Below are 27643 nucleotides of genomic sequence, written 5' to 3' on the forward strand. Positions count from 1 at the left end.
ACAGACAACAGAAAAACAAAAGAGAGATCGAAGTGGGATAAAATTGTGGCCGTCTTCTTCATGAAGTTGTCCATTCTCCAAACTATTTGGTTTTACTACAGTCTTTTGTCCATGGACTTTCCTGATGAAATATTGTTCGACCACTTTTTCCTTCCTCAAAAGGCTTCGCGAAATCTTCCTCTAGCTGTCAACAAGTTTAAGTGAAATTGCATATTGTTCTGAAGTCTTCTACCATTTTTGCTATAATATCCCACCGCAGGCATGATATGAATGCTGTGCTTAGTCGCTCAGTCGTGACCCACTCTTTGAGACCCCATGGACTTGATACGAATGCTACTGCCAAAAAAAAAAAAAAAAAAAAGGGCAGATACTTGGAACGTGGTGAGAAAAATCCCAGCCTAAAGGACTGAAGAGTGGACGATGGCCATTGAAAAATTTGTTCTTGTTGCTTAGTCGCTAAGTCGTGTCCGATTCTCTGCGACCCCATGAACTGTAGCCTGCCAGGCTCCGGTGTCCATTGGATTTCCCAGGCAAGAATACTGCAGTGGGTCGCCATTTCCTTCTTCAGGGGATCTTCCCAACCCCGCGTCTCCTGCACTGGCCAAGGATTTCTTTACCACTGATCCTTCACGGAAGCCGCCATTGAAAAAAATCAGGATCTGTTTGCAGCCTTTCAGAGTTGGTCTCTTTGGGAATGACGCCCTCCAGTGTTCTTGCCTGGAGAATCCCAGGGACGGGGGAGCCTGATGGGCTGCGGTCTATGGGGTCGCACAGAGTCGGACACGACTGAAGCGGCTTAGCAGTAGCAGGGGTCAATAGTGATGATGCACCATCGTTTGGTAGCTGCCTCAATTTCGAAGTCGTTCTCAGTTTAAGTATTCCACAAAATATACTTGAAAATTGATAAAAAAATAAAAAAATATATCGTTTGGGCAAGAGTTTCTCTACCCCTTTTTTCAATGTTCAAATGGCTAAAGTTTTCCTGTCAATCTGCACACACTTAAGAAGCCCTGTATTCCTAGAAGGGACTACCTGAATAAGCTCAGCAACAGTGGCTAGTAGAGGCGATCAAGTATCTAGTTGCTCTTGAATTGCTGGAACCGAAGAGCCAAATTCGAATACGCCAAGGAACCAGGAATTTGCTGTGGCTCAGTGAAGCAGTCTGCAAGGCCTGCTTTGCCAGAGCGTCTGATTTTACAGAGAATCAAGAATTGTACGTGAAAGCGGGATTATGGGAAATCGATATAGATTATGTCAAATGTCTTTTATTTTCAGTATTGGCAGTTAGTATCGGACCATGCTTCCTCCCTATTCCTTAAAACTGCTTTTGACTTTTGAATTTTATTTCATCAGGTTGTATGACTGCTACTCTTCAATGTTGCTATCATCCACTGCTCTCCCCCATCTCAATTTCTCCTCCTCCTTTTTCAACTAGATAGATCCGGTTTACTGTAGTTTTTTTTCCAATGCTAATTTCTTCTTAATCCTTGGTGATTTAAAATATATGTAGAATAGATGATGATCTTTCTAGTATCCTGGACTCTCAGTTCCTTAATATGGCTTCTCCATCAGTAATTTTCTCCTTCACGCTATTTCAGCCACTTAATTCATTCCCTAGAACTTGTCATTATCAATAACTGCACTGTGTCTGTAAATGCTACTTAAAGAATCTGTTCTCTGATCACATCTATCCTGTAGTACTCTGACCCGAACAGTCCCTACCCTCACCAGAATACCAAATCCACTATCTTGCCACCTCTTCTCTGGCCCCACCCTCTTGATGTTCTCACCTTTCTCTTTATCCATAAAGTTCACGCTCAATTATTATATCCCTCCCTTGCACAGGCTCTCTCTACTCTTGCTCCCCTGTCACTTTGTTGAACTCCGTTGGCAAATCTAGCATCCCTATTGAATCCAATTTTCCAATTTTGGGCTCTACCCATACACCTGAATGTAGCTGGAATGGGGAGGGGCAATAAAAACCCTATTAGTTGGACACAATTTAAAATCAAAGCCTTGGCCCTCATGTGGGTTCTTTATACTGCCAGGCAGTCACATCTGTGCTTTTATTTCATTTACTCTTATGAACTCCTTGGCAACCGGTTTATGCCATCTCTCTTCTCAATCCCATCACCTTCTCTCCCATCCTCATGCTCAACTAATGAGCTTGAGAGCACTGATGCATCAGGAGAAAACTTCCGCAGAATCTCATTACCACATACCTACCTACCTACCTACCAGTATCTGTAGCAAAATACACTCCCCTCTCCCCAGCCTTTTTCATGAATTAATTATCTAGGCTCCTAAATCTAATCCCTCCACTTGGGCAATAGATCCTATCTCCTGTCCCATACTCCTAGACATTAAAGACAGCTGTTCTCATGATCTACAAAATCAGCAATTTCTCACTGTTTACTGGATCAGCTCTGCGCTGTGCTTAGTCGCTCAGTCGTGTCCAACTCTTTGCCACCCCGTGGACTGTAGCCCGCCAAGCTCCTCTGTCCGTGGGGGTTCTCCAGGCAAGAATCCTGGAGTGGGTTGCCACGCCCTCCTTCAGAGGATCTTCCCAACCCAGGAATTGAACCCAGATCCCCTGCATTGCGGGTGAATTCTTTACTGTCTGAGCCACCAGGGAAGCCCAAGAATTCTGGCGTGGATAGCCTATCCTTTCTTCAGGGGATCTTCCCAACCCAGGAATTAAAACAGGGTCTCCTGCATTGCAGGCAGGTTCTTTACCAGCTGAGCTACCAGGGGAGCCCTATCCATTGTATATATGTACCACAACTTCTTTATCCATTGTATATATGTACCAATTTTTTATCGATTCCTCTGTTGATGGACATCTTGGTTGCTTCCATGTTCTCTTAACTCTTAGTGTCAGAGCACCCCAGGGCTCAGTCCATAGTTCTCTCTATTGACACCCACTCCCTTGGTGAGCTCAGCCAATTCAGAGGCTTTAAACACCAACTATCTACCCACGTCTGCCAAATGTACTTGTTTAGCCTAGACCTCTTTCTTTGACTTCAGACTCAGGTCCAAAACTGAACCCTCGATCATGCCTCCTGAACCTACCTTTCGATACTGTTCCTCATCTAGATTACACCATCCTTCCAGTTGCTTGAACCAAAAACTATAGAGTCATCCTTGGCTCCTCTGTTTCTTCACAACCCATGTCCAGTCCACCAGCAGATTCTGTTGACACAATTCAGAATATACATTTTTTCCACTTTCACAACTGCCACCCTGGTCTGAGCCATCATGATGTCTTGTCCAGATCACTGTAGTTGTCTCCCAACTAAAAGTAGTTTTCACTATCGCTTCCTGCAGGCTTTTCTCAACACTGCAGCCAGCCTGATCCTTTTAAATCAAATCTGATCATGTCTCTCCTCTGTTCCGAAGCCGACAACGGCTTCTAATTTCAGCCAGAAGAAAGTCAGATTCTTCCTCTGAGCTACATTCTCTCTGCCACTCGCCGTCCACCCTGTTACCCTGTGATCGTGTGTCCTTGTTCATTTTACATAGCCACACTGATTCCTGGCTGGTCCTTGAACACAGCAGGCAGAATCCCCCAGTAGAGCCCTTTGTATTTGCTATTCTCTTGCCTGGTATGCTCTTCCCCTATGCCTCCGATCTACCCTGACCTCTGTATTTAAAATTGCTTTGGTCCTTGTACTCAGATTTAGGCTGGCATGTGACTGGAATTGGCAACAATTTATGGCTCAGGGGACCAAAATCTCATTTCAGACTTCTCTCTCTTGACCTCTGTCGATCTGAAATAAGAACAGGTGGTAGCTCTGGCTGTCTCTGGAACCATTTTGCAACCACACAGAGATTGAGTGATGTCAGTCCTAGGGATGGTCTGGTGAGGGAATGACCTTAATAAGGTCGTTAACCAGCTCATTTGTTCTATGCCTGGAGAATGTCCTACTCATGGACTTATATGACATAAATTCCCTTATTAGATCACTTTTTACACCAGGGACCTTGTCATTTGCAGCTGAATGCATCCTCATTGATTCGCTGAACAGACATTTGGTAAAACTCCCTGATTTTGCTGAAGGCCTGTAAAACCTCTAACCTCTATGCAAAACTGGAGCTCAAATGGACATATGCAGCTAGAGCTGTGGAATGTGAGGTGAGCATGAAACCGGATTGCAGAGAGAGACAACTGAGCCCCTGAGAGAAAGTGAGTGTTAGTGGAGAATGATCCTGGCAGTGGCTGTGGAAGTAACGTGAAGTCCTAGGCCTGCACGTGAGATCCAGGCAGACCCAGACCCACTGCCAGCACACATGCTTTCGAGTGAAGAGGGCTGTGGTGAAACCTCAGAACTGCCTCACGCTGTGACCTAGCCCTTCGCCACAGAATGCTCTCCAGCTCCACCCTCTCCCTCAAGTTTTGGACGTGACAAGAAGAAAGTGTTTCCTCCGCAGCTGGAGGTAAGAGAGTAATGCGCTGCAAAGATGAACAGACAGAGATGCTAAGGGAAACCCCGAGGCCAGAGTGACAGCAGCATAGACGCGGGGTGTCATCAGTGGTGAAGTCCCAGTGAGCACAGGCATCCGAGCCTCAGAAATCTGAAAACAAGTGAGAGAGAAAGAGAGTGAGGCATATAGCAGCGCTTCATATGCATGAGACAACTACCTTGGCGACAGCTATCTGCTCAGTATCTCTAGGGCTGAATGTTCAAAGGACACCCAGGCTTGTGGGTTATGGGGGATTTTCTGGTTTCAGAACTTTAAGACAAAGATCACTCATCTGTCCCATGTTTGAGCTTCATCCCATCCCTGAGCCTTATCCTAGAGGGTCATAGGTGCCCCGGGGTTCAGGAATAGGGTAAAGATCAGTAATGGGGTGGGAATGTTTGTAGTGCACATTAACTTGATAATTTTAAAAAGCGGAAGTTCAGTGGTTTTTTGGGCTTTCATCAAAAAGACCTTGTGAAAATAACATGCAATAATTATTCCCCCAGGTTTCTTTTTCTCTCTATGTATTTTTAAAGAACATTAGGCTTACATTGTCATGTAACTCAGCCCTTTCAAAAAGTATCAAAACATTTTTCTAAAAGTCTATTATTTCACAACATGATATACACTAAAATTTTAACAATTATCCTTTTAGGGTTGATAGGGTTTGGGGGATTTTATTCTCACTTTGTGTTTTCCAAACTTACTAAAGTTGGCATGTATTATTTCTGTGATTAGAAGACCCTCAACTATAGAAAATAATTTCTTCCAGCACTTAAAAAAAATATTTATTTATTTATTTGGCTGCACTGGGTCTTAGTTGTGGCATGAATAATCTTTAGTTGCAGCATATGGGGTCTAGTTCCCTGACCAGGGACCAAAGCCAGACCACCTGCATTGGAAGTGCAGAGTCTTAGCCACTGAACCCACCAGGGAAGTCCCTCTTCCAACACTTTTATGATTCATCCTATTTGACTGTTTCATTTTTAAATCATTTTCATAGTATTTTTCATCCCAGAATATATTTCTGTGATCACTTTTGCCTAGTCACCACTGACTTCTAAAAGTCTGATTTTTATAATTGAATAGTTTTCAGTCAAGGAATTTTCATGATAATTTCAATATTAGCTAACGTTCTGTTTTTGAAACATTTATTTATCCTTAGAAGAACCTCAAATGTGAAAAAAATCTGAGGTCATGGCAAAATTTTTTCACTTGCAGTAAAATATCTGCTCAGATTGTTTGCAACTTGAGACTGGAAAAGGGCTTAGAGATCCTAACCCAACTCCTGCACTTTGCAAATGGCAAAACAGCTGCTGGGTGTAAGAACCCTGGAGGCTATTTGTTGAAAAACATCCTCCCCTTCCCCAGCCTCATTCAAGATTTCCAAAATTTCCTTGTCAAGTTGTAGCATCAATCTTGTTTATTTTTCCCACTCTAGGAGTTGGCTCCCTTTCTCTCGCCGTCCCCTCAGGGAATCCCTTTATGAAGTCTGTTTGAGCTGGCATTTAGTACCACAGACTGTGTCATTTAAATAACAGAAAGTTTATTTTCTCACAGCTACACAGGCTACAAGTTCAAGGTGTCCAAGGGGTTGAGTTTCTGGTAAGAGTGCTCCTCCTGGCTTGTAGATAGCCTTTGCTGGGCTCTTGCTTATACACAGAGAGAAAGAGAGGAAGAGGAGAAGGAGAGAGATGACATTCTGGTGTCACTTCTTAGAAAGACACTAATCTGTCTGATCAGGGCCCCACCCTATATGACTGTTAGTAAAACTGGGCCATCTTGGGCCTGTTCAGTTCCTCCTGTCCTTCCACTGACCCTACCCAGGGCCATACTGTGTAGTGAATCTCTTTTCTGCTTTTGTAGTTAGTAGATATTGTTTAGTGATCATTAGGTCCAGATGGCCTCTATGCTCTGTTAGTCTCCAAACAGTGATGAGGACTGTTGCCGACTTATTTTCTGTGCCCACAAGGCTAGTTACCCGTTTATAAATCTTGATTTATGAGTTCACGTCCTGTTTCCAAGCATCTACCCCCACGCCCTATGAAACTGTCTCAGTGTCCTCTCAGCTGTGTGGAGTCCAGCTTTGAATACTTTCAGACTGTTGTCCAACTGATCCCACCCTGTGGGTGAGTTACCCTGTAATAAACTCACCCATCGATTGTGTGAAGCTGCCTGACTCACTTTTCAGTCTCAAGACGCCTTCTCCGCTCAGTGGCTACTTTTCATCTCCTCCATTCTCCAACACACCTACCACCTCATTTAAGCTTAATTACTTCCTTAGAAACTCCTTCTCCGAACTCAGCCATACTGGGAGTTTGGTCTTCAACATATAAACTGGGGTAGGGGGAATGACACAGACTTCAGTTCATAATAAACTCTCTGTACATAAATTCACGTAAGAAACGACATCACATCATCCAGGCTCCAGAGTACACATCCTAACAACACTTTGTTAATTAGTTATCCACATCACCTAGCCTTTCATATTGGTCACAGTTCCTTTTGTTCTGAATTTATTTCATTGTTCTGAACTTTTGAAAGAAAAATGAAAGCTTGGATTTTAATCTGGTGCCTTGATAATGAAAGCAATAACAAGTCTGTATATGAAAATACCCAACATGTAGTAATTTTCCAGATGAATCCTTCTGTGCTTATTCTGATAGTTTCATAGCATCAGTCCCTCATCAGAGCATCTTTCTTTTTCTTTTTTTTTTCAGAGCATCTTTCTTGACTTTTGGCCTTTTTTCCCCTCTATGATGATGCTTGGTATTTTCTTTGTATATTCCTGATGGTTTCTTCTGTTTTCCTAACTGACACTTCTCTAGCCTGTAATATGTACCCACAGGCTGAATTCTTGAATCTTTTTATTCCAGGTCTTAGAGATTTCATATAATCTTATTTTCATCTATTACCTCTATGTGGACCACACTCATATTTATGTCTTCAGTCCTGGTCCACCCTGCACACTCCTTTCTCACTCCTGTCTCCAGTATTTATTTCATTTCAGTTTTTTTTTTTTTTTTTTTTTTTTGCTTTCATCTCAAATCAGCATGTCCCAAACGGATCACTTCCTAAAAAATCAGTTTCCTTGTTTCTGGTGAAATAGGCCAACGGAACTCTTAGTAATTTAGATTGATTTATTCAGAGGAATTTTCTCAGCATCTACTGTGTCAGACATCGTACTGTGTGCCTATATTCAATAAGTCACCAAATCTTATGCTTCTATAATGTCACCTGTAAGTGTCTGTGTTGTTTTCAGTTTGTCTTTACTAGTTATTTCATGCTTGTATTTTTTTAGTTTTTTAGTATCTCCTGCCAGGTGGACCCCTACTTATCCAATAAGACCAAGTGAAAAGTCACCACCTCTGTGTTGTGAATTGACTTGTGTAATCCCAAAATATGTGTTTAAATCTTAAACCTTGATACCTCTAAATGTGACTATAATTGGAAATAACATCTTTGCAGATGCAGTCAAGACAGGGTCATACCAGACGAGGGTGGCCCTTAATCCAGTGATTGGTGTCTTATAAGAAGAGGGAGATTTAGACATAGAGACACAGAAAGTAGAGGGCCTAGACAATGAAGGCAGAGACTGAAATGATACAGCCACAAGCCAAGAAAATCCAAGGGTTGTTGGTAAATACTAGGGATCAATGAAGAGGCACGGAACAGATTTCTCTTTAAGAACCTCTAGAGCAGTGATCCCCAGTCTTTTTGGCACCAGAGACCAGTTTCATGAAAAACAATTTTTCCACGGACTGGGGTGGATGGTTTCGAAATGATTCTCATAGGGAGCTTGCAATCTCACTCACTCACATGCACAGTTCACAGTAGGGTTCGTGATCCTATGAGAATCTGGTGCTGCGAGTGATGGGGAGCAGCTGTCAATACAGGTGAAACTTCACTCACTTGCCCACCACTCACTTCCTGCTGTGTGGCCCAGTTCCTAACAGACCGTGAACCAGTACTGGTCCATAGCCCCAGGGGCTGGGGACCCCTGCTCTAGAGGAACTAACCCTGAGCACACCTTGACTGGCCTCCAGAACTGTGAGAAAAGAAACTTCTACTGTTTTAAGCCCGTTTGTGGTAATTTGTTACAGCAGCCCTAGCAAGCTAAGATACTCTGTGAAGCCATTTATAATCTCCCTAAAGTTAATCAGTTATTTTTTGGTTCCATAACACTCAGCACTTATTTCCATCATCATGTTTTTTTGTTGTTGTTATTCTCCTGTGGGCTTGTTGAGGGTTGGGGTGTAGTGGGGACAGTTCTAGTCATCTCTGGGTACTTTGCACTTTGCATACTGCTCAATAAATGCCTAATGAATGAAAAAAGTGATGACCTTGCCTCTTGCAAATAATTACAGATATCATTTATTGAGCACCAATAGCCTGTATTGGGCAACGTGTCAGTAATTTACATCTGTGTTCCAACTACAACATGCTTATCCCAACTGAGCGTCTTACTGTTCAGTCTAATTCTAACACTCACTGCTAGAGTTAGCGTGGACCCCACAAGTTAAGGTCAAAGGCCTTCATTTCTGACACTAATTACCCAGAGTTAATACTGGGTATTAATAAATAGGTCCTTTAAGTTAAGGGCTTAGTCTTGCATGACTTCAGATGCCAGTTGCAAGTCTCAGGTATCCCCAAGCTGTCTGTTCTTCTGCCTATTTGGCTATGTACTTGAGGATTCCCAGAATCCACTCTTTGTCCCAATTTGACAATTCACTAGAATGACTCACAGAAGTCAGGAAAGTACTATCCTTATGGTGACCATTTTATTAAAAAGGAAGCAATGAATAGTAAGATAAAGAGGTGAACAGCATAACAAGGTCTGGAAGGGTCCTGAGCCTCCTTGCTGTACATCCTCCCAGCACATGGATCCTTTCATCAACCAGCAAGCTCCCAGAGCCTCACTGCTTCTTAGTTTATATCTAGGGTTTTGTCACATAAGCTTGATTGGCTAAATCATCAACCACTTGATTGAATTGAAGATCTATGAGGGTGTGGCTGAAAGTTCCAAGTCTCTAGTCACAGGCTAGGTCTTTCCAGAATGGCCAGCCCCTTCCTTGTAACTATCTTGAGGCCCATCGTAAGCCACCTTGTGAATTAGCATACATTCAGATATGGAGGAAAGGGGGTCTCTGTGGATAACAACAGATACTCTGATCCGAGATTCCAAGGTTTTTTGAAACTCTGTGCCAAGAACCGGTAACAAAAACAAAACACATTTTTATTATACTACACACATATATATGGGCTGGTAAAGAATCTGCCTGCGGTGCGGGAGACACATGAGATGATGAGGGTTCAATCCCTGGGTCAGGAAGATCCCTTGGAGGAGGAAAATGGCAACCCACTCCAGTGTTCTTGCCTGAAGAATCCCATGGACAGAAGAGCCTGACGGGCTCCAGTCCATGAGGTCGCAAAGAGTAGGACAGGACTGAGCGACTAAGCACGAGCAAAATAAGTATCACACAAGGACTCCTAACAGTAGGTATCATGCCATCTGCACCTTACGGATGAGGAAACAGACTTAACCTCAAAGCCGTGCTGCCTCTAGCCCAGCTTTCTCCGAATCCAGTTTATTTCCAAAATAATCTCCCTTAAACAGAGATTTCATCACATTACTTCCTTAGTGACTTTCGATGACATACTGAAGTTTTATTATTCAAGTTTCTTTAAAGTCTGTTTCATGGTGGTTGTGTTTATTTTTACCTCGGGCCATTCTTAATGCTTGCTTTTCCTCCCTCCTGACATTCTCCCCATTCCTCAGTAGTTATCAGATCCCACCTGTTTAGGTTCTGTGAGGGAGAGACAGTACGGCACCTGCCATCACCGAGCTGAATGCTTTCTCTCTGTCGTCTCCAACTTTACAGACGTGACTCCTCCAGCAACACAGTTCAAGTGTTCTCATTCTTAGCTTAACGGTAGAAAAAGTCTGTGCCTGGAGATGTACGTTTGGGTTGCTTGAAAGTTAGTGAGTGATTGAGCTAGGATTCAGACTCAAATTTATTTAGCTCTAAAAGCCCATGGACTTTTTCTGTAATTCTTGAAATTTGTGAACCTCTGCTATTCTGGCCCCTAAACTTGAGTCAAAGATAAAACTCTCTCTAAAAAAAAAATCAGAAAAAAAAAAAAAATCGAAGATAGTAGTAGTGTAAGTCCCTACCTCCTTCAATGTCAAATGCCAAAGATTATCTAGAAGCCAAAAAAAGGAAAAAAATGTTCTCAATCTAGGAATAAGGATAGGATTATTATAGTCTGGGAATAATCTAGAAGAGATTTTAGCTTGGAGATGATAGAACAAACAGATGAACAGGAGGGGAGAAAGATGAAGAGACAGAAAGAAGAGGAGAGATGCAGATAGGTCTTTAAAACCACTGAAATTTATTTTTTTTAATTTTATTATTTTTTAAAAAATTTATTTATTTTAATTGGAGGATAATTACTTAACAATATTGTAGTGGTTTTGCCATACATTGACATGAATCAGCCATGGGTGTACATGTGTTCCCCATCCTGAACCCCCTCCCACCTCCCTCCCCATCCCATCCCTCAGGGTCATCCCAGTGCACCAACCCTGAGCATCCTGTCTCATGCATCAAACTTGGACTGGCAATCTATTTCACATATGATAATATACATGATTCAATGCTATTCTCTCAAATCATCCCACCCTTGCCTTCTCCCACAGTGTCCAAAAGTCTGTTCTTTACATCTGTGTCTCTTTTGCTGTCTCGCATATAGCGTCATCGTTACCATCTTTCTAAATTCCATATATATGCATTAATATACTGTATTGGTGTTTTTCTTTCTGACTTACTTCTCTCTGTATAATAGGCTTCAGTTTCAGCCACCTCATTAGAACTGATTCAAATGTATTCTTTTTAATAGCTGAGTAGTATTCCATCATGTATATGTACCACAGGTTTCTTATCCATTCGTCTGCTGATGGGCATCTAGGTTGCTTCCATGTCCTGGCTATTGTAAACAGTGCTGTGATGAACACTGGGGTACATGTGTCTCTTTCAATTCCGAATAAAACCACTGAAATTTCTTTAATGACTTTATTTACAAAGTACTTCTCTTAAAATTGCAGCTTTAAAGAAATAAAGGATACCGAGTCACTGGATTTCATATCTGTAAGTAAATGCTTTATTGCCATAACTATCTTATCTAGACTGAGAGGTAGCAAATAACTTTTTTCCACTTTTTAAAATACAATTTAAAATTTTAGTATAATACACAGAGCAGTACACAAACCCTTAGTATAAGCAGCTTGCTATTATCACAAGAAAGCATGTGTAATCAGCCAGAAAGTAGAATGTTATCAGAACTCCAGAAGTCCTTCTAAGTGCCTTCTCCCAATTATTATCCCTTCTTCCTTCTGAAAGATAATTTCCTGATGTCTTAAGACCATAGATTATTTTTGCTTGCTTTTTAACTTTACATAGAATCTCATAGTATATATTCTTTTGTATTTGGTTTCTTTTGCTTAACTTTGTGAAGTTCATTCATGTTGCATATAATAGTAATTCTTTCATTTTCATTATAGAAACCATGCAATTATATGAATATGCCACAATTTTTTGTTCATTTTACTAATAGTGGATGGTTGGGTTGTTTGTAGTTTTGCGCTATAATGAATAATGCTGTTATGTGTATTTTGGGACATCTTCTACAAATCTATGCATGCGTTTCTTTTGGGTGTATACGCCACCTCGGAGTGGAATTGCTGAGTCATAGACCTTGTTGTGTATGTTCAGCTTTGGTAGACACTGGCAGTTTTCCAAAGTGGTCTCTCTGTTACACTGGCACTCACAGAGCCAGCTACATAATATGTGGGGCCCAGTGCAGAATAAACATGTGGGGCCCCTTGTTTCAAATGCAGGGAGAAGTCCCATTAAAAGTGCTAAAACACAAAGCTTTTTCGTTTCTTTTGTAGTTTCTTGACTTGCCATGATTTTTTAACTTGCTATTTAATGTCATTTTAAGTAAAGATATCATTTAAAGTTATTAGCATAAATTTTACTATTGATCTTTTTAAAAAAAGAATTTTTATGATTATTATTTACTTATTTTTGGCTGCATGAGGTCTTCGTGGCTGTGAGCAGGCTTTCTGAGCAGGGGCTACTCTCTAGTTGCTGTGCAGGAGGTTGGGCTTCACATTGCGGTGGCTTCTCCTGTTGCCAAACAAGGGCTATAGGGTATGGGCTTCAGCTGTTGTGGCACACAGGGGCTTACCTGCCTCTTGAACCTGGGTCTCCTGCATTGGCAGGCAGGTTCTTAACCACTGGACCACCAGGGAAGTCCCTACCTCTGATCCTTACATTGTGCAATGCCAGTTTTAAATGCAAACTGATGTGAGAAATGACCAAAATTACATTAATTTGTATTTTATAGCTTGTACATGCAGATGACACCACCCTTATGGCAGAAAGTGAAGAAGAACTAAAGAGCCTCTTGATGAAAGTGAAAGAGGAGAGTGAAAAAGTTGGCTTGAAGCTCAACATTTAGAAAACTAAGATCATAGCATCTGGTCCCATCACTTCATGGCAAATAGATGGGGAAACAGTGGAAACAATGGCTGACTTTATTTTTCTGGGCTCCAAAATCACTGCAGATGAGGATTGCAGCCATGAAATTAAAAGACACTTACTCCTTGGAAGGAAAGTTATGACCAACTTAGACAGCATATTAAAAAGCAGAGACATTACTTTGCCAACAAAGGTCCATCTGGTCAAAGCTATGGTTTTTCCAGTAGTCATGTGAGAGTTGGATAAAGAAGGCTGAGCTCTGAAGAATTGATGCTTTTGAACTGTGGTGTTGGAGAAGACTCTTGAGAGTCCCTTGGACTGCAAGGAGATCCAACCAGTCCATCCTAAAGGAAATGAGTCCTGGGTGTTCACTGGAAGGACTGATGCTGAAGCTGAAACTCCAATACTTTGGCCACCTGATGCGAAGAACTGACTCGTTGGAAAAGACCCTGATGCTGGGAAAGACTGAAAGCAGGAGAAGAGGACGACAGATGATGAGATGGTTGGATGGCATCACCGACTTAATGGACATGAGTTTGAGTAAACTCCGGGAGTTGGCGATGGACAGGGAGGCCGGCCATGCTGCAGTCCATGGGGTCACAGAGTCAGACACGACTGAGCGACTGAACGGAACTGAACTGAACGTTCGAGGCGACATCATCGATTGGTTGGGGCTTGGCTTGGGCGCGGCCGCTCGGCTAGTTGGGGCTGTATCGCTTCCTCAGGAAGTGGCCTGGAGGCCGTTGTGTTGGCGTCACCCGCTTAGCTCCGCGGGGGCCCTGGGGGTTGCTCTGTCGACATGGCGGACCTTGACCCCCGCTACCCCTGCTCCTCCATCGAGGACGACTTCAACTATGGCAGCTGCGTGGCCTCCGCCAGCGTGCACATCCGAATGGGTACGTCGCCGGGCCCCTCCCGGCCGCCCCTAGTCGGCCCCGCCGCGTCGCCGGCCTCTGGGGGCTACTTTTCGGCTTCTGAGGCGAGCATCCTCCGCGACTGGGGCCTGGGGATACCGCCGGTCTCGTGGGTTCAGAGGGCAGTCTTCCCTCCTCCTTCCGGTCCCCTGGCTGGATGAAGAGGCGCTTTCTCCCTCCTCAGGGGCTCAGAGGGAGAGGCGAGGTGGTTCCCCAGCTGTGTGCCCAGAGACCTGAAACTGAGTCCACCCTATCGTCTTCGGTGGAGAAGGGGTTGAAAACCTCACTAGCTTGAATATGGCATCTTTCAGTTAAAGAGAAACTTGGGTTATTTTTCTTCCGTGAAAGTACGTTTATTATATGATCATTGTGACGTACATCTGAATGGAGTTACCTGCTTCTCTGTTTTTGATTTAAGGGCTGATTCTGTGTCCTCGTCTGTCTCTGTAGTTTCTGTGCCCTGGTGTGAGGCTGTGTTCACCCATCTGGAAGCCCCGCATACCCCGTACTATTGGGGTTTACTGGTGGCTTCCTCACGAAGGCATGATTGATCATTAACTCCATTTTCAGCCCTTCTTCTCTTCTCAGGAGAAAAGGGTGTGGGGCTGAACATTCTAAGCTTTAGACATATAGTTAGAGAATTCTAATCATGGCTCCTTTCTTGGTAACAGCTTTCAAACGGGGATTCACCCAGTGTGATCTCAGTAGATCGAAACACACTCCTAACGAGGAAATTACCAGAAAGGAACCCTGTGTCATGGTCATTGGACCTGTGACTAAGCTGACTGCATCTATAGTTTAAAATGATATCTGGTCTGTCAAAAATTTTTATGAATTGAACAGTACAGTCTCTACCTTGAGCACTCTTATAGTGCCATTAAGTTAGTTTATATAATTAGTTGTTACATATGTAATATAGTCTATTAAACTAGGCTGTTTTAGCAGTCTACTATATTTGTATTTTTGAAACACTAAGACATACTGTTTATACTCAGAAGCACAATGTTGTGATTATTTCTTACATTTCTGCAACTTTGCATTTTTATTTACTGCATCATATTGAAAAATAGCAGTACATATATTTATAGCTTTATCATATTATTTTTAACTATGGTGATCATCTATAATATGTATGTTCCATAATTTATTTAATCATCCTTTCTTGATGGGTATTTAGATTGTTACTTTCTTTTTATTCCTTCAAATAGAGCTTTAGGGGCCATTCTTCCCTATGGTTGTGAATTTCTCCAATTATTGTTCTATAAATTTTTAGCAGTGAAATTATAGGTCCAAAGAATATGTGCATTTAAAATTTTATGTCACCAACTACCCAAAGAGATTGCACCTGTTGACTCTCCAGCAAACAATACATGAGGGTACCTGTTATTGCACTCTCACCAGCACTGAGATCATCAAACTTCTTAGTATCTGGCAATCTGGTAGATCAGGGATTAGCAAACATTTTCTCCAAAGGGCCAGATAGTAAATATTTTCAGCTTTGTGGAGTCATAATAAAGGACTCTGGCACAGTTACAAAATTCTGCCATTGTCATGCAAAAGAAGCTATACAATTACAATTAGTCACTCAGTTGTGTCTTATTCTTTGCAACCCCATGGATTGTAGCTTGCCAGGCCCCTCTGTCCATGGAATTATCCAGGCAAGAAAAGAAGCTATAGAGGACACAGAAATGGCTGTGACTGTGCCCAGGAAAACTTTACTTATAAAATCAGGTGATGTGCTGGGTTTGGTCCTTAGCCATGGTTTACTGCCTCTTGTTGTGGGTAAAAAATGTAATCTTGTTTTAATCTGCATTTTTTTAGCCAGGTAAGTGAAGGTGAGCATTTTTCTTTTGTTTATACAACTTAATTGGGCTCCCTGCTGATATTAAGGATATAGCAGTAACCAGATAATATTTGAGTCCTCTAGAGTTATTATTTGGGTGGAGGAGTAAGGGAGATAGTCCCTAAAGAGTTAAGCAAATAAATAGACTACTAGCAGTGTTCAATTCTCTGAAGAAAAGAAACAGTGATGAAATAGACATTAGAGTCTAGAATAGTAGCATAGTAGCTATTTTAGTTAAGGAATGGTCAGGGAAAGAACTTTAAAAGGAGATGGCAGTTGTGTTGTTGAGAAGGCACTAGCTAGGTGTATTTGTTATCTATTGCTTTATAAAAATTATTCCAAATTTTAGAAGCTTAAAACAACAGTTATTACTTCACACAGTTTCTGAGAATCAGAACTCTGGGAGAGGCATAGCTAGGTGGTTCTGGCTCAGGGTGTCTTAGGAGAGTCCACTCAAGATGTGAGCTGGGACTGCAGTCAGCTGAAGACTTGACTGGGTTGAAGATCTGCTTCCTGGAAATCCCACTCATGTGAATGTTGATACAAGTTGTTAATTGCTTGCCATGTGACCTTCTCCATTGGCTGCTTGAGCATCATGGTGTGGTAGCTGACTTCCTCAAGAGCATGCAGCCCAGGAGAGACCATTAAGGAAGCTACCATGCCTTTTATGACCTAGTTATGATAATCATGGGCTTCCCAGTTGACTCAGTGGTAAAGAATCCATCTGCCAATGCAGAAGATACAGGAGGTACAGGTTCAACCCCTGAGTCCAAAAGATCCCCTGCAGAAGGAAATGGCAACCCACTCCAGAATTCTTTTCTGAGAAAGCCCACGGACAGAGGAGCCTGGTGGGCTGCAGTCTGTGTGGTCACAAAGAGGCGGACATGACTGAGCATGCATGCAAATGTCATGTAGGGCCTGTAGGCCCCATAAAAACTTTTAAAATTTTATTGTAAGCAGAAGGGAAACCATTAAAAATACTTAAGCAGGGAGTCACATAATACGGATTACTTTACAAAAAGATAGCTGTCGACAGCTGTGGGATTATAGGTGGACAAGTGAAAGCATGCAGACCAGTTAGAAGGCTACTGTAACAGTGCGGGTGCTAGATCATAAGACTGACCGGAAATGTAGCAAAGGAGACCAAAGAGGTGGATGACTTTGCAAGTAGAAGCTACAGAAGTTGTTGATGGATTGGGAAAAGAGGGGAATCAGAGGTGACTCCTACGTTTTTGGCTTGGAGGAGGTTGGTGCTGGTTACAGATTGGGTAGAAATGAAAAGTTAATGTTTCAGCCTGTCAAGTTTGAGTAGAAAGGGGAGAAGTAGAAGTAGAAAGCAGAAAAGTAGAAAGGCAGAAATAGGACTCAAAAAAAAAAAAACAAAAAAACTGAAAGATTGCAATTTGACTTGTTTTCTTATCAGATCTTTTATTTTTTTCTGTGGGTGTGTATGTATATCTTTTGCCACTTTTTATATTAGTTATTCAAAATGGGTGTCAAATGTTACTTGTGGGATTTAAGTTCTCATTTTTAAAGAGTATAGAGGACTTCCCTGGGCAAGTGGTTGAAAGTCCACATTGAAATGCAGGGGACACCAGTTTGATCCTGATCTGGGAAGATCCCACATGCCGAGGAGCAACTAAAGCCTGTGCACCACAACCATTGAGCCTGTGCTCTGGAGCCCAGGAGCCACAGCTCCTGAAGCCCGTGTGCCCGAGAGAGTAGCCCCCACAATGAGAAGCCCATGCAGCTAGAGAGGAGCCCCCACTCACTGCAGCTAGAGAAAAGCCCTGGCAGCAGTGTACACCCAGCACAACCAAAAAATAACTAAATAATCTTATATTTTAAAAAAGATGTAATGGGAGGGCCTTTAAGGATTAAATCTTTAGTATTTATGAACATTCTCTTATTCTTATAAAATATTTATTTTACTACTTGATATTTGGCAGACATGCCATCAAAGCACTTCATCATTCCTTGAAGGATGAGGTCTTTAGTAGGAATTTTTTTCAAAGAGAACATTTATCGCATGCATATTGTCATGAGAGTCAAGAGACAGTATCACATCTTTTGTTGGGTAAAAATCATTCCACAGTGTTGTTCTTGCCTAAGAACAGTGCTCTATGGAAATTATGTGGCTCCATTATTGTTTCAAAATAACACTTTTTCTCTGACTGGCAAAATTCACTTTTCATTAATTCAATATAAGTTTATTTAAAAGCAAATAAAATTTAATGAGTATTTATTCTGTGCCAAGGGCTTCCCAGATGGCTCAGAGGTAAAGAATCCGCCTGCCAACGCAGGAGATGAATGAGGTGTGAGTTCAATCCCTGGATTGGGACGATCCCCTGGAGAAGGAAATGGCAACCCACTCCAGTACTCTTGCTTGGAAAATCCCACAGACAAAGGGGCCTGGTGGGCTGTAGTCCACAGGGTCAGAGTTGGACCAGAGTTAGCGATTAGACAGCAACATTCTGTGCCATCCCCTGGCTGAGTGCTAGGGACTCATGCTGAGTCGTGTCCTAAAATGGGAAGCTTAAAATGAATATTATTATCCTATTGTTAGGGAGCTCTTTAGTCTTCATAGTCTTAATAGTGAAGGGCAAGTAGACATCACTATAAAATAAAGTGATTAGAAGTCTGTTTAGGATCCTTCAGGAATATGAGGAACTCTTTGTGACGCTATGGCCTGTAGCCCACCAGCCTCCTCTGTCTGGGATTCTGCAGGCAAGAATACTGGAGTGGGTTGCCATGCCCCTCTGCGGGAGATCTTCCTGACTCAGGGATCGAACCCATGTCTCTTACATCTCCTGCATTAGCAGCTGTGTTCTTTACCACTAGCACCACCTGGGAAGTCGTCTGTGTATCAGAAGACTTATAGTTTTAGATCATTGCGCTTTGGAGTTGATTTATGGATGTTGGTAATAACGTATTTTGAAAGTAAGAATTTCTTATATAGAAACTAGAGGCAAACCATCAGCAGATGAATGGATAAGGAAGCTGTGGTACATATACACCATGGAATATTACTCAGCCGTTAAAAAGAATTCATTTGAACCAGTTCTAATGAGATGGATGAAACTGGAGCCCATTATACAGAGTGAAGTAAGCCAGAAAGATAAAGAACATTACAGCATACTAACATATATATGGAATTTAGAAAGATGGTAACGACAACCCTATATGCAAAACAGAAAAAGAGACACAGATGTACAGAACAGACTTTTGAACTCTGTGGGAGAAGGTGAGGGTGGGATGTTTCGAAAGAACAGCATGTATATTATCTATGGTGAAACAGGTCACCAGCCCAGAGGGGATGCATGAGACAAGTGCTCGAGCCTGGTGCACTGGGAAGACCCAGAGGAATCGGGTGGAGAGGGAGGTGGGAGGGGGGTTTGGGATGGGGAATACGTGTAAATCTATGGCTGATTCATATCAATGTATGACAAAACCCACTGAAAAAATAAATAAATTAAAAAAAAAAGAAACTAGAGGCAAAGGTACTAGAAGTGAGAAATAAAAATAGGTGAGTGAAAGTAAGTTTATATATTATTTGCCTTTTATGGAGAAGTTTCATTTTAGGGAAACATTTGCACTGCTTGGAAATTAAGATTTCTTTTTAAATTTTATATCTAACCATATGCTTTTTATTCCTGCTTTTCACTTTCAAGATAGCGCGTCCTTTGCTTTGTTGTATGTTGCACAAATATGCATTTGATGGTTTTGTTTTATTTTGATAGAAACATTTGTATTCTGGCCCATTAACTTAATTTTTTTATGCTCATGCTTCCTGGAGTATAGTTAGCAAAATTTTTTATTTTCTGGGAGGCTTTTTTTTTTTAAGTTTTAGTTACAGTTGTGATATTTGGACTAAGATTTAAGAAAGAACTTACATAGTAATTTAATGTGTCTAACAAGAAACCTGATCTTGCTGTACTCTGATAAATGCTTAAGAAAAGTCATGTGTAACTTTTTTCTCTTTCAGCCTTTCTAAGAAAAGTCTACAGTATCCTTTCTCTGCAAGTTCTCTTAACTACAGTGACATCGGCAATTTTTTTATACTTTGATTCTATACGGACATTTGTACATGAAAGGTAAGGTAATGACATGATTCTGAATCATTTTCAGCCACTGCATGTGACTGAAAGGGCATAAGATGAGCAAAGGTAGTTTTTTTTTTTCTATTAACTTTTGAGGTTAGAATGTAAAAAAGATTCATTAACTCTTGTAAATAAATTTTTACAAGAAAAATAATCTACAATATGGTATTTACCGCTAACCTTTTTAGCTTGGTTTCATAGAGTTAATCCCTCATTTCCATTAAGAGTTTTTATTGAATGTAATTTTTTGTGTGTGCCTTTATTAGACTTATGCCCTGTCCCCAAAGCCCAAGACCATGCTTGAAAAGTTAAATTTACATTAGTGTTAGTTCACAGCTAGGAAAATTTCACTCAAAACCTTTAAAGGAGTTCCATATGGTTTTTCTGTAATTTGTTTAAGATTTGACCTCCAAAATAATTATTTCCATGGGTAAGAATAATATAGACTTTATATTAAAGAAAAGGAAAGGTAAAGAATGAATATTTTCTTTGAAGTAGATAATTTCTATCCTCCCTTTACAAAAGGGGAATCTTGAGCTATTAGTTTGCTATTCTTTAAGTTACAGCTATATAGTAAATGCCCTAAAAAAGTAGTTAGGTATAAAATTTGCTTATTATTTATTAGTTTTTCTTTATTGAGTTTTAGTTTTTAAAAAAGGCAGTATGCTAATTGAAAAAATTATTCAATATAATAGAAATTCATGAAGTAAAAAGGTTACATTTTCCACATTCATTGTGGGAAAGATTCTTTGTCTTCCTGCTCCTTCCCATCTCACAGTCCTCAAATTTTCCCCATGGAAAAATAATTTCTTTGGTCAGTTTGGTTTAGATCCTTCCAAATTTTTTTTTCCTGTACTTTCACGAACACATAGAGAAATTTTATTATTAAATTGGAAGTTATTTATGGTATCTTTTTAAGTTGAGAATGCTTTTAATTTTTTGTCTTTCAGTCCTGCCTTAATTTTGGTGTTGGCCTTTGGATCCTTGGGTTTGATTTTAGCCTTGACTGTAAACAGACATAAGCATCCCCTTAACCTGTACCTGCTTTTTGGATTTGTAAGTACTTTGACAGTGTCTTCCCTTAACATTTATTCCTGAGTTTTAAATTTATTTATTTGAATGCATATATATATGTAACAGTAGCAGAACCAAATTAATGAGTTTTTTAAAAAAATCAAGGCATTACCTTTATGGTAATTGTCTATCAGGTAAAATCTAACTAGAGTAAGCAAATAAAACAAAGATGTAATTAAGGGGAAAGAAGCTTGAGGATGAAGCTCAGTATCCCTAACTTATTTAGGATATGAGGTTCAGCTACTTTTGACATGGCTTAAACAAGATAGTTTACGTCTCTTTCATATAAAAATCTGAATGACTGTTTAGTGAACTTGTCAGGGGCCCAGACACTGCTATAGTTCAGACATTTCTAAAGTTGGATCGACTAAGATAGCTCACTACCATACCTGCATTCTATCTATTTAAAAAATGAAAAGAGAAAGGAAGAGAGTGAACTTCTTTGCTTCTCAGAGTTGTATGTCTCTCTATTCACATTCTATTGACTAGAATATAGTCACACTATATTCTAGCTTTTAGATCTAGATTCTTGCAGATCTAGCTGCAAGGGAAGCTGAAAATGTAATGCTTAATATGAACGGGTATATGTTTAGGCAAAATTCTATTATCAAGAAAGAAAAAAAGAATATTGGGAGACAGTTTCAAGACTCTGCCACACCAAAGTACTATCTAAATATTATATTCTTCCCATGTTTGTTTGTGTGAGATAGTGAGGTTTTTTAAATGTGCATGTGATTTGCAGTTTCATCTTTATTTACATTATAAAGAGTGAGAAAAATAGAATTTTCTATATTACTTCTAGAATCTCCCTGTTACAGATATGAAAAATCTAGTTGAGTTTAAGGAGTAGTGGTATCACAATTGGAATCTGTTCTCATGGAAATACCCTGGTTGTCCTGTGGTTGGGACTCATTGCTTTTACTGCTGTGGTTGGGGAACTAAGATATCACAAACTGTGCAGCACAGTCAAAAAAAGAAAAGGCTCTAAATATTTTCATTTAATACACTGAGGTCTCATTTTCATTATGGGGGGCTTATTATATGTCCCATATACTTCAAAAGGCTGCTCTGAAGCTAAAATGAGATCATGGGTATGAAATCACCTTGAATTCCTGGAAATCAGAATATGTTCTTAACATAGTATAAATTTTACATGCATCTATGTAATTTCAGTCTCTTTTTCTTAGACACTGTTGGAATCTCTGACTGTGGCCTTCGTTGGTAAGCCATAATTGTACTTCTGTATATTACAGTAACTTTTTAATGTGGATAAATCTTTTGGGTAAAAAAGAGTTTGGGGCTAAAGCTTAACATCATGTAATGTCATATTCAAAAATGTGGCATAGAATGAAGAATTCCTAAAATATAAGCAAAAGGTAAATGCTTATATAGTTCAGCTGAGTTTAGAGGAAGTCGAAAAGAATTAGGAAAACAATAGGAACAGAGAACAATATTCATTTTGTTTATCCAACAGACAACATCAGATACTTCCCTGGCAATCCAGTGGTTAATCACTCTGCCCTTCCACTGCAGAGGATATGGGTTCAATCCCTGATCAGGGAACTAAAAATCTCACATGCTGCATAGCGCAGCCAAAAAAAAAAAAAAAAGACAACTATAGCTAATCTTTTTCCTTACTTAAAGGGATCTTAAAAGAACTAATAATATGTTTGGAACCATGCTTTTTCATCACATGAGCTCAGTATCTCAAATTGCCTGCCCCTAACTGTACCTTATTATATCCTCATATTTCATCAGATGGCACTACAAGAAACAATAGTCATTTCTCTTTTGTATTTTGTGTTAAATATATATAATATTTAAAAGGAAGTATCTGTTATAATTATTTGATGTACCCTATATAATAATACCTCAAGTAAATTTTTGTTTAACAATAAAAATCCTGATTGTTTCAAAATTATTTATCTGGGGTACCAGAAAAGATCACAATTTACTGTTACTGTCAATAGCAGTAAATTGTGGGTCCTTACTGTTAATATATTTATCTCTTCTTATTTTGTCATTACTGTTTTTAACTTTTTCATTAGGTTTTGTTTTGTCTATATGTTTTTTGGTAATTCATCTCTTTTTTTTATAAAAGAATCTAAATATAAATAAATAATAACCACCACCAAACTAAATAGGGTTGAAATTTCTCAACATGGAAAGGAAGTATTATTAACACTTACTTATTATTAATGTTATTATCCATTAATGTTCCTTACTACGATGTTATTAAGTCTATCTCTGTTCTCTGTGGTGCCCACCATTTGTAAGGGATGTTGGAGAGAGATGGAATCCACCCGAACTTACACTGAAATTTCTGAGAAGAAGCAAAAGTGATTTCATGTTTTATCTTTTCTGCATTCATCTTCTTAACCCTGCATGGGATAAATAAAGTCTAACTACTTAGGAACAGAAGGAACTTGGATAATTTATCCCCCTCAAATTAAAAATTACTTAAATGGATTTGAGTTCAAAACACTCAGTTCCCTTTAAAGAGGTTATAATTCAGTATTCTGTAAAATGTTAAGCAGTTTTATTATAATAGCTATAGTCAGTCCAGATGGTCATTTAAAAATTTCTGAAGTAAATTTGATATATATCCAGTAAACCCCAATAATGTACTCCAGGATAATGTAGACTTGGATATAAAGCAATTCGTGGTTGGTTTCTATTCCCTACAGTGCTGGTGAATGGCAGACAACCCCTGACAGCCCCAATATTTTTCTTGCCTAGGAATTCCCAACCAGCCACAGGACCCAGAACCATCACTATTGATTGTTTAAGCCATAGTTGACAGTCACCACAAATGGTGATAAACTGCAGCTGGGATAGAAATGGGTGAAAATAATTTCACCATATTCCCTAAACTCCTAAACCAGCTAGCTGTGTATTATCTTCTAGCCATTTCTTTAACTTCATAATAATGTGACCCCCTTATGTTGTATCTTGGAGGAGGAAATGGCAACCCACTCCAGTATTTTTGCCTAGAGAATCCCACGGACAGAGGAGCCTAGCAGGCTGTAGTCCATGGAGTTGCCAAGAGTCGGACACGACTAAGCGATTAATACTAATACTATGTTGTACATTTTGGAGCCAGCTTATTGCACTATGGGTGTGGTTTTACCATATAAGAGTTGAAGACTGAATAAGGAATCTTTTCTTAATTGTTTCTATTGGCAAGTAGTATAGGACAAAATAAGACATTTCTATTATATGACAGAAAAAAGCTTTTATATTGTTTATATGTATTTTTAATCAGTGTTTTGTAATTTTACAGTTACTTCCTATGATGTGTATGTTGTCCTGCAAGCTTTCATACTGACTTGTGCAGTATTTCTTGGTTTGACTGTATATACTCTACAGTCTAAGAGAGATTTCAGCAAATTTGGAGCAGGGTAAGTGATATATTTATCATGGCTATGATAGACAGATATCTCTAATACTACCCAGTTTTGAGAGAGGTGCTATACTGTTAGCTTTGGATACTTTAAAAATGGAGGTAATGAGAAGTCATCCCTTTGGGTACTAGGGCCCTACTCTCCTGGAGCATACATGATAGGAGATGGAAAATAGCTTTGAGTTTTTTGCTTCGCCTCTATATTGAAAGGGAAGTGAATGCCCTGAAATCTAAGCTTTCTAGAGAGGCTATAGGCTTGCATGCTTTATAAATGGTATGAAATTTACCTGAATTATTTAGATCTTAACATAAATGTTAGAAATGTTACCATCCACATCTTTGTGGCAAAAACAAGGTAATTGTGACCCAGGTGCTGGAGAAGCCTGCATGAACTTTAAATCTTTTTGATCCATCTTAAGTAACCTATATCCTTCTTCAAACTAATATAAGGAATGATCCTTTTTCTATTAGGATAATGGTACTGTGTTGCCCTCACCTTGGTAAGAATGCATAGAATCTTTCCTAAGCTCACAATGGCTTGCTTTTGGCACATAATCATCCAAACATTTTCTGTTCTTTTTTCCTGTTACAGCACTAAAAATTTACAAGCAGTCTAGTGTCGCAAAACTTTCTTTCCTCCCCCTTTTTTCCTGGTTCTGCAGATAGTGGAGATAGTGAAGGGACTGGAAGGTCTGGTATGCTGCAGTCCATGGGGTCACAAGGAGTTGGGCATGACGTAGCGACTGAACAACCACCAGATTATCAGAAGTCTCTACTGGGATAAAATATCAATTGGTCAGCCAACACTGACAATGGTGCAGGATGCATAAACAGTTTTATTAGAATGGAGTTTGATTTAAGGATAAGCGCTATATATATATATATATTTCTTTTTTTTCTTTTTGCTTCCTGTTTTGCATATGTGTTAGGTTCTGTTCTTCTAGGAAGCAATTAAATTCTTTGGAAATTGTCTGAACCTTTTGAGGCTTGTTTTTAAGCTCTGTTAGCTGGATCCAGAACAGCTTTTAGTTTAGGGCTAATTTGGCCCCACTCTTGAGATAGTATCCTCCTGAGGATCACTCAGAGCCCCATGTTTCAGGTCTTTCCACTTTGGCTGGTGTGAATCAGAACTCTTCCTGGCTTTATTGGGTGAGGAGTTTTCTGCCAGCTTCTCTCTGGCGGCTTTCTCCAGACTGTGGCAACCATGCATTGATAGGCACTCAGCTGAAGACTGGAGAACCCTCCACATGCCACCAGAACTCTCTGTATTACTCTTTTTTCCTCTACAACTTGGACCTGCAGAGTCTACCACTTTAGCTTCTCTGACCTCTGAATTCTCGTCTCCAACTCAAGGAAACCACAACGCTGCATATGGATTCCTGTCCCTGCGCTGTTGCCTGGGAACTCTAGCTGGGTCATTTGTGGAGCTTACCTTCTTTGTTTCCCTTATCTCAGGAATCATTGTCCTGTGCTGCTTGTTGTTTGAAAACTGTTGTTTCGTATATTTTGTCTCATTTTTATTTAAGGAGGGAACATAAATTTGATCAGTGTACTTCTTGTGGCCTGAGGCAGCAGATGTATATTCGGGCTTCCAAGTCTCAGATAATAGGATGTCCTTTGTCATATAATTATACCTTACATATATAATATGTAATTTTATTATATATATATAATGAATGATAACTCAAAATTATAGCAGTGGCAAATTTATGTGCATAAATTAAGTTCTTTAATACATCAGAATAAAACAGTGTACATTGGGAACTCTAATGGATATGCATGTTCACAGAATAATTTGTTATTTGGTTAAAAATGCAATTATGCTTCATTGGTAAATTTATATATTTTCAAGAAGTTTTATAGCTCTCTGAATTAAATGATATTTCTAATGATACTTTGCTTATGTCAGTACTTTCTTTATACTCCAACTGAAAACTTTAAAAATCACACTCTTAATTAGTCTCATACACCATAAAAACAAGTGTTGAATAGATAGCTGTTCTTTCAATTTCTGGGCATTGTACAGTATTCATTGTACGTTTAAGAATTCTTACATTTCAGTGATTTTTTGGCAAATATCAGGATGGATTTATTTATTCAGAAAATGCTGAATGAGTTTACAAAGGTTTTTCGTTAGGAACAATATTCTAAAGTATTAAAATTTTTGTTTTTATAGACTGTTTGCTGGTTTGTGGATTTTGTGTTTGTCAGGAATCTTGAGGGTAAGTTGTTTTAGAATGGTATCTTGAAATACAAATAATCTCAAAAAGCTATGAAACATGTTATTATAGAACACTTAGTTATAATTATCTGGAACATATTTATGTAGAATGATTTTAAAATGATATTTTAAAAATCAAGGTCTTATGTTAATATTATTGGTTGAAAGAAAGATGAACAAATGAGTTAAATGAAATAGAAAGAGGCCCTCACTTGCAATTGCCAATCTTCAAGTGGCGCATGTAATTCTGAGTAAGAAATAGATTTTAAATAATTTATGTTTGGAATGGTACTGTTCAAAGTCAGGTGGGTAATTTAATAGAGAGGAGGATATTCATTGGTTCCTCCATTCACCCTTTCATCCAACACAAGTGGACCTGCCCTGCCTGTTTCTACTTTTAACAGTTGTATTCAAGGTTGTACAGAATTATTAAATATGTATGTAGAGTTTAAGTAACTTAAGTATTCTTAATGCTGTCCTTAAAATATAAAACTATTACAGTAATCTCTTGCCTTTAGTTGTTTTTTTACAGTGAGACAGTGGAGTTGGTCTTGGCTGCTGGTGGAGCCATCCTTTTCTGCGGATTCATCATCTATGACACACACTCACTGATGCACCGGCTGTCACCTGAAGAGTATGTATTAGCGGCCATCAACCTCTATTTGGATATCATCAATCTCTTCTTGCACCTGTTGCGGGTTTTGGAAGCAGTTAATAAAAAGTGATTGAAAGCAGTATGTAGAAACTGATTCATTTAAGTAATAAAGTTTGAGCTGTAATTGTTAAATACTTTTAAGATCTTATTTGTATGCTGTGTATTATAAAGTATAAATCTCCTTTGACTAGATTTTAATCTTATTTAGAAAGGAAAAAGTGTGAAAGATAAATGACAGGGAATTATTCAGTATTACAATAAAATTAAAATGTTAATGACATTTCATTATAGTATGATGCATTAAAAATTAAAAGTGTGCTTAAGTCAGTTATTTTGACATAAAATTTAACGTTCTTAGTTTTTAAAGTACAGATTTCATTTAAAAATTATAGCAGTATACTAGTGATCAATAAAACTTTAGCAAAT

At 39.5% G+C, this 27643-nt stretch overlaps 1 protein-coding gene across 1 annotated transcript; it reads left to right on the plus strand.

The window, feature by feature from the left end:
* The first annotated feature begins 13712 nt into the window (after positions 1-13712).
* Positions 13713-27643, plus strand: TMBIM4 (transmembrane BAX inhibitor motif containing 4). The gene is made up of 7 exons (XM_061130647.1): positions 13713-13903; positions 19750-19858; positions 20815-20920; positions 22126-22159; positions 24222-24339; positions 26518-26563; positions 27081-27643. The coding sequence occupies exons 1-7, from the start codon at positions 13807-13809 to the stop codon at positions 27285-27287; spliced, it is 717 nt and encodes a 238-aa protein (XP_060986630.1). The 5' UTR covers positions 13713-13806; the 3' UTR covers positions 27288-27643.

This window comes from Dama dama, chromosome 3 (genome assembly GCF_033118175.1).
Source record: "Dama dama isolate Ldn47 chromosome 3, ASM3311817v1, whole genome shotgun sequence".
Classification (NCBI taxonomy): Eukaryota; Metazoa; Chordata; class Mammalia; order Artiodactyla; family Cervidae; genus Dama; species Dama dama.

Coding starts and splice junctions, on each gene's coding strand:
- TMBIM4 (XM_061130647.1), top strand. CDS start 13,807: ATGGCGGACCTTGACCCCCGCTACCCCTGCTCCTCCATCGAGGACGAC. Junction 20,921..22,125: donor TGTACCTGCTTTTTGGATTT/GTAAGTACTTTG, acceptor TCTTTTTCTTAG/ACACTGTTGGAATCTCTGAC. Junction 26,564..27,080: donor GTTTGTCAGGAATCTTGAGG/GTAAGTTGTTTT, acceptor TCTTGCCTTTAG/TTGTTTTTTTACAGTGAGAC.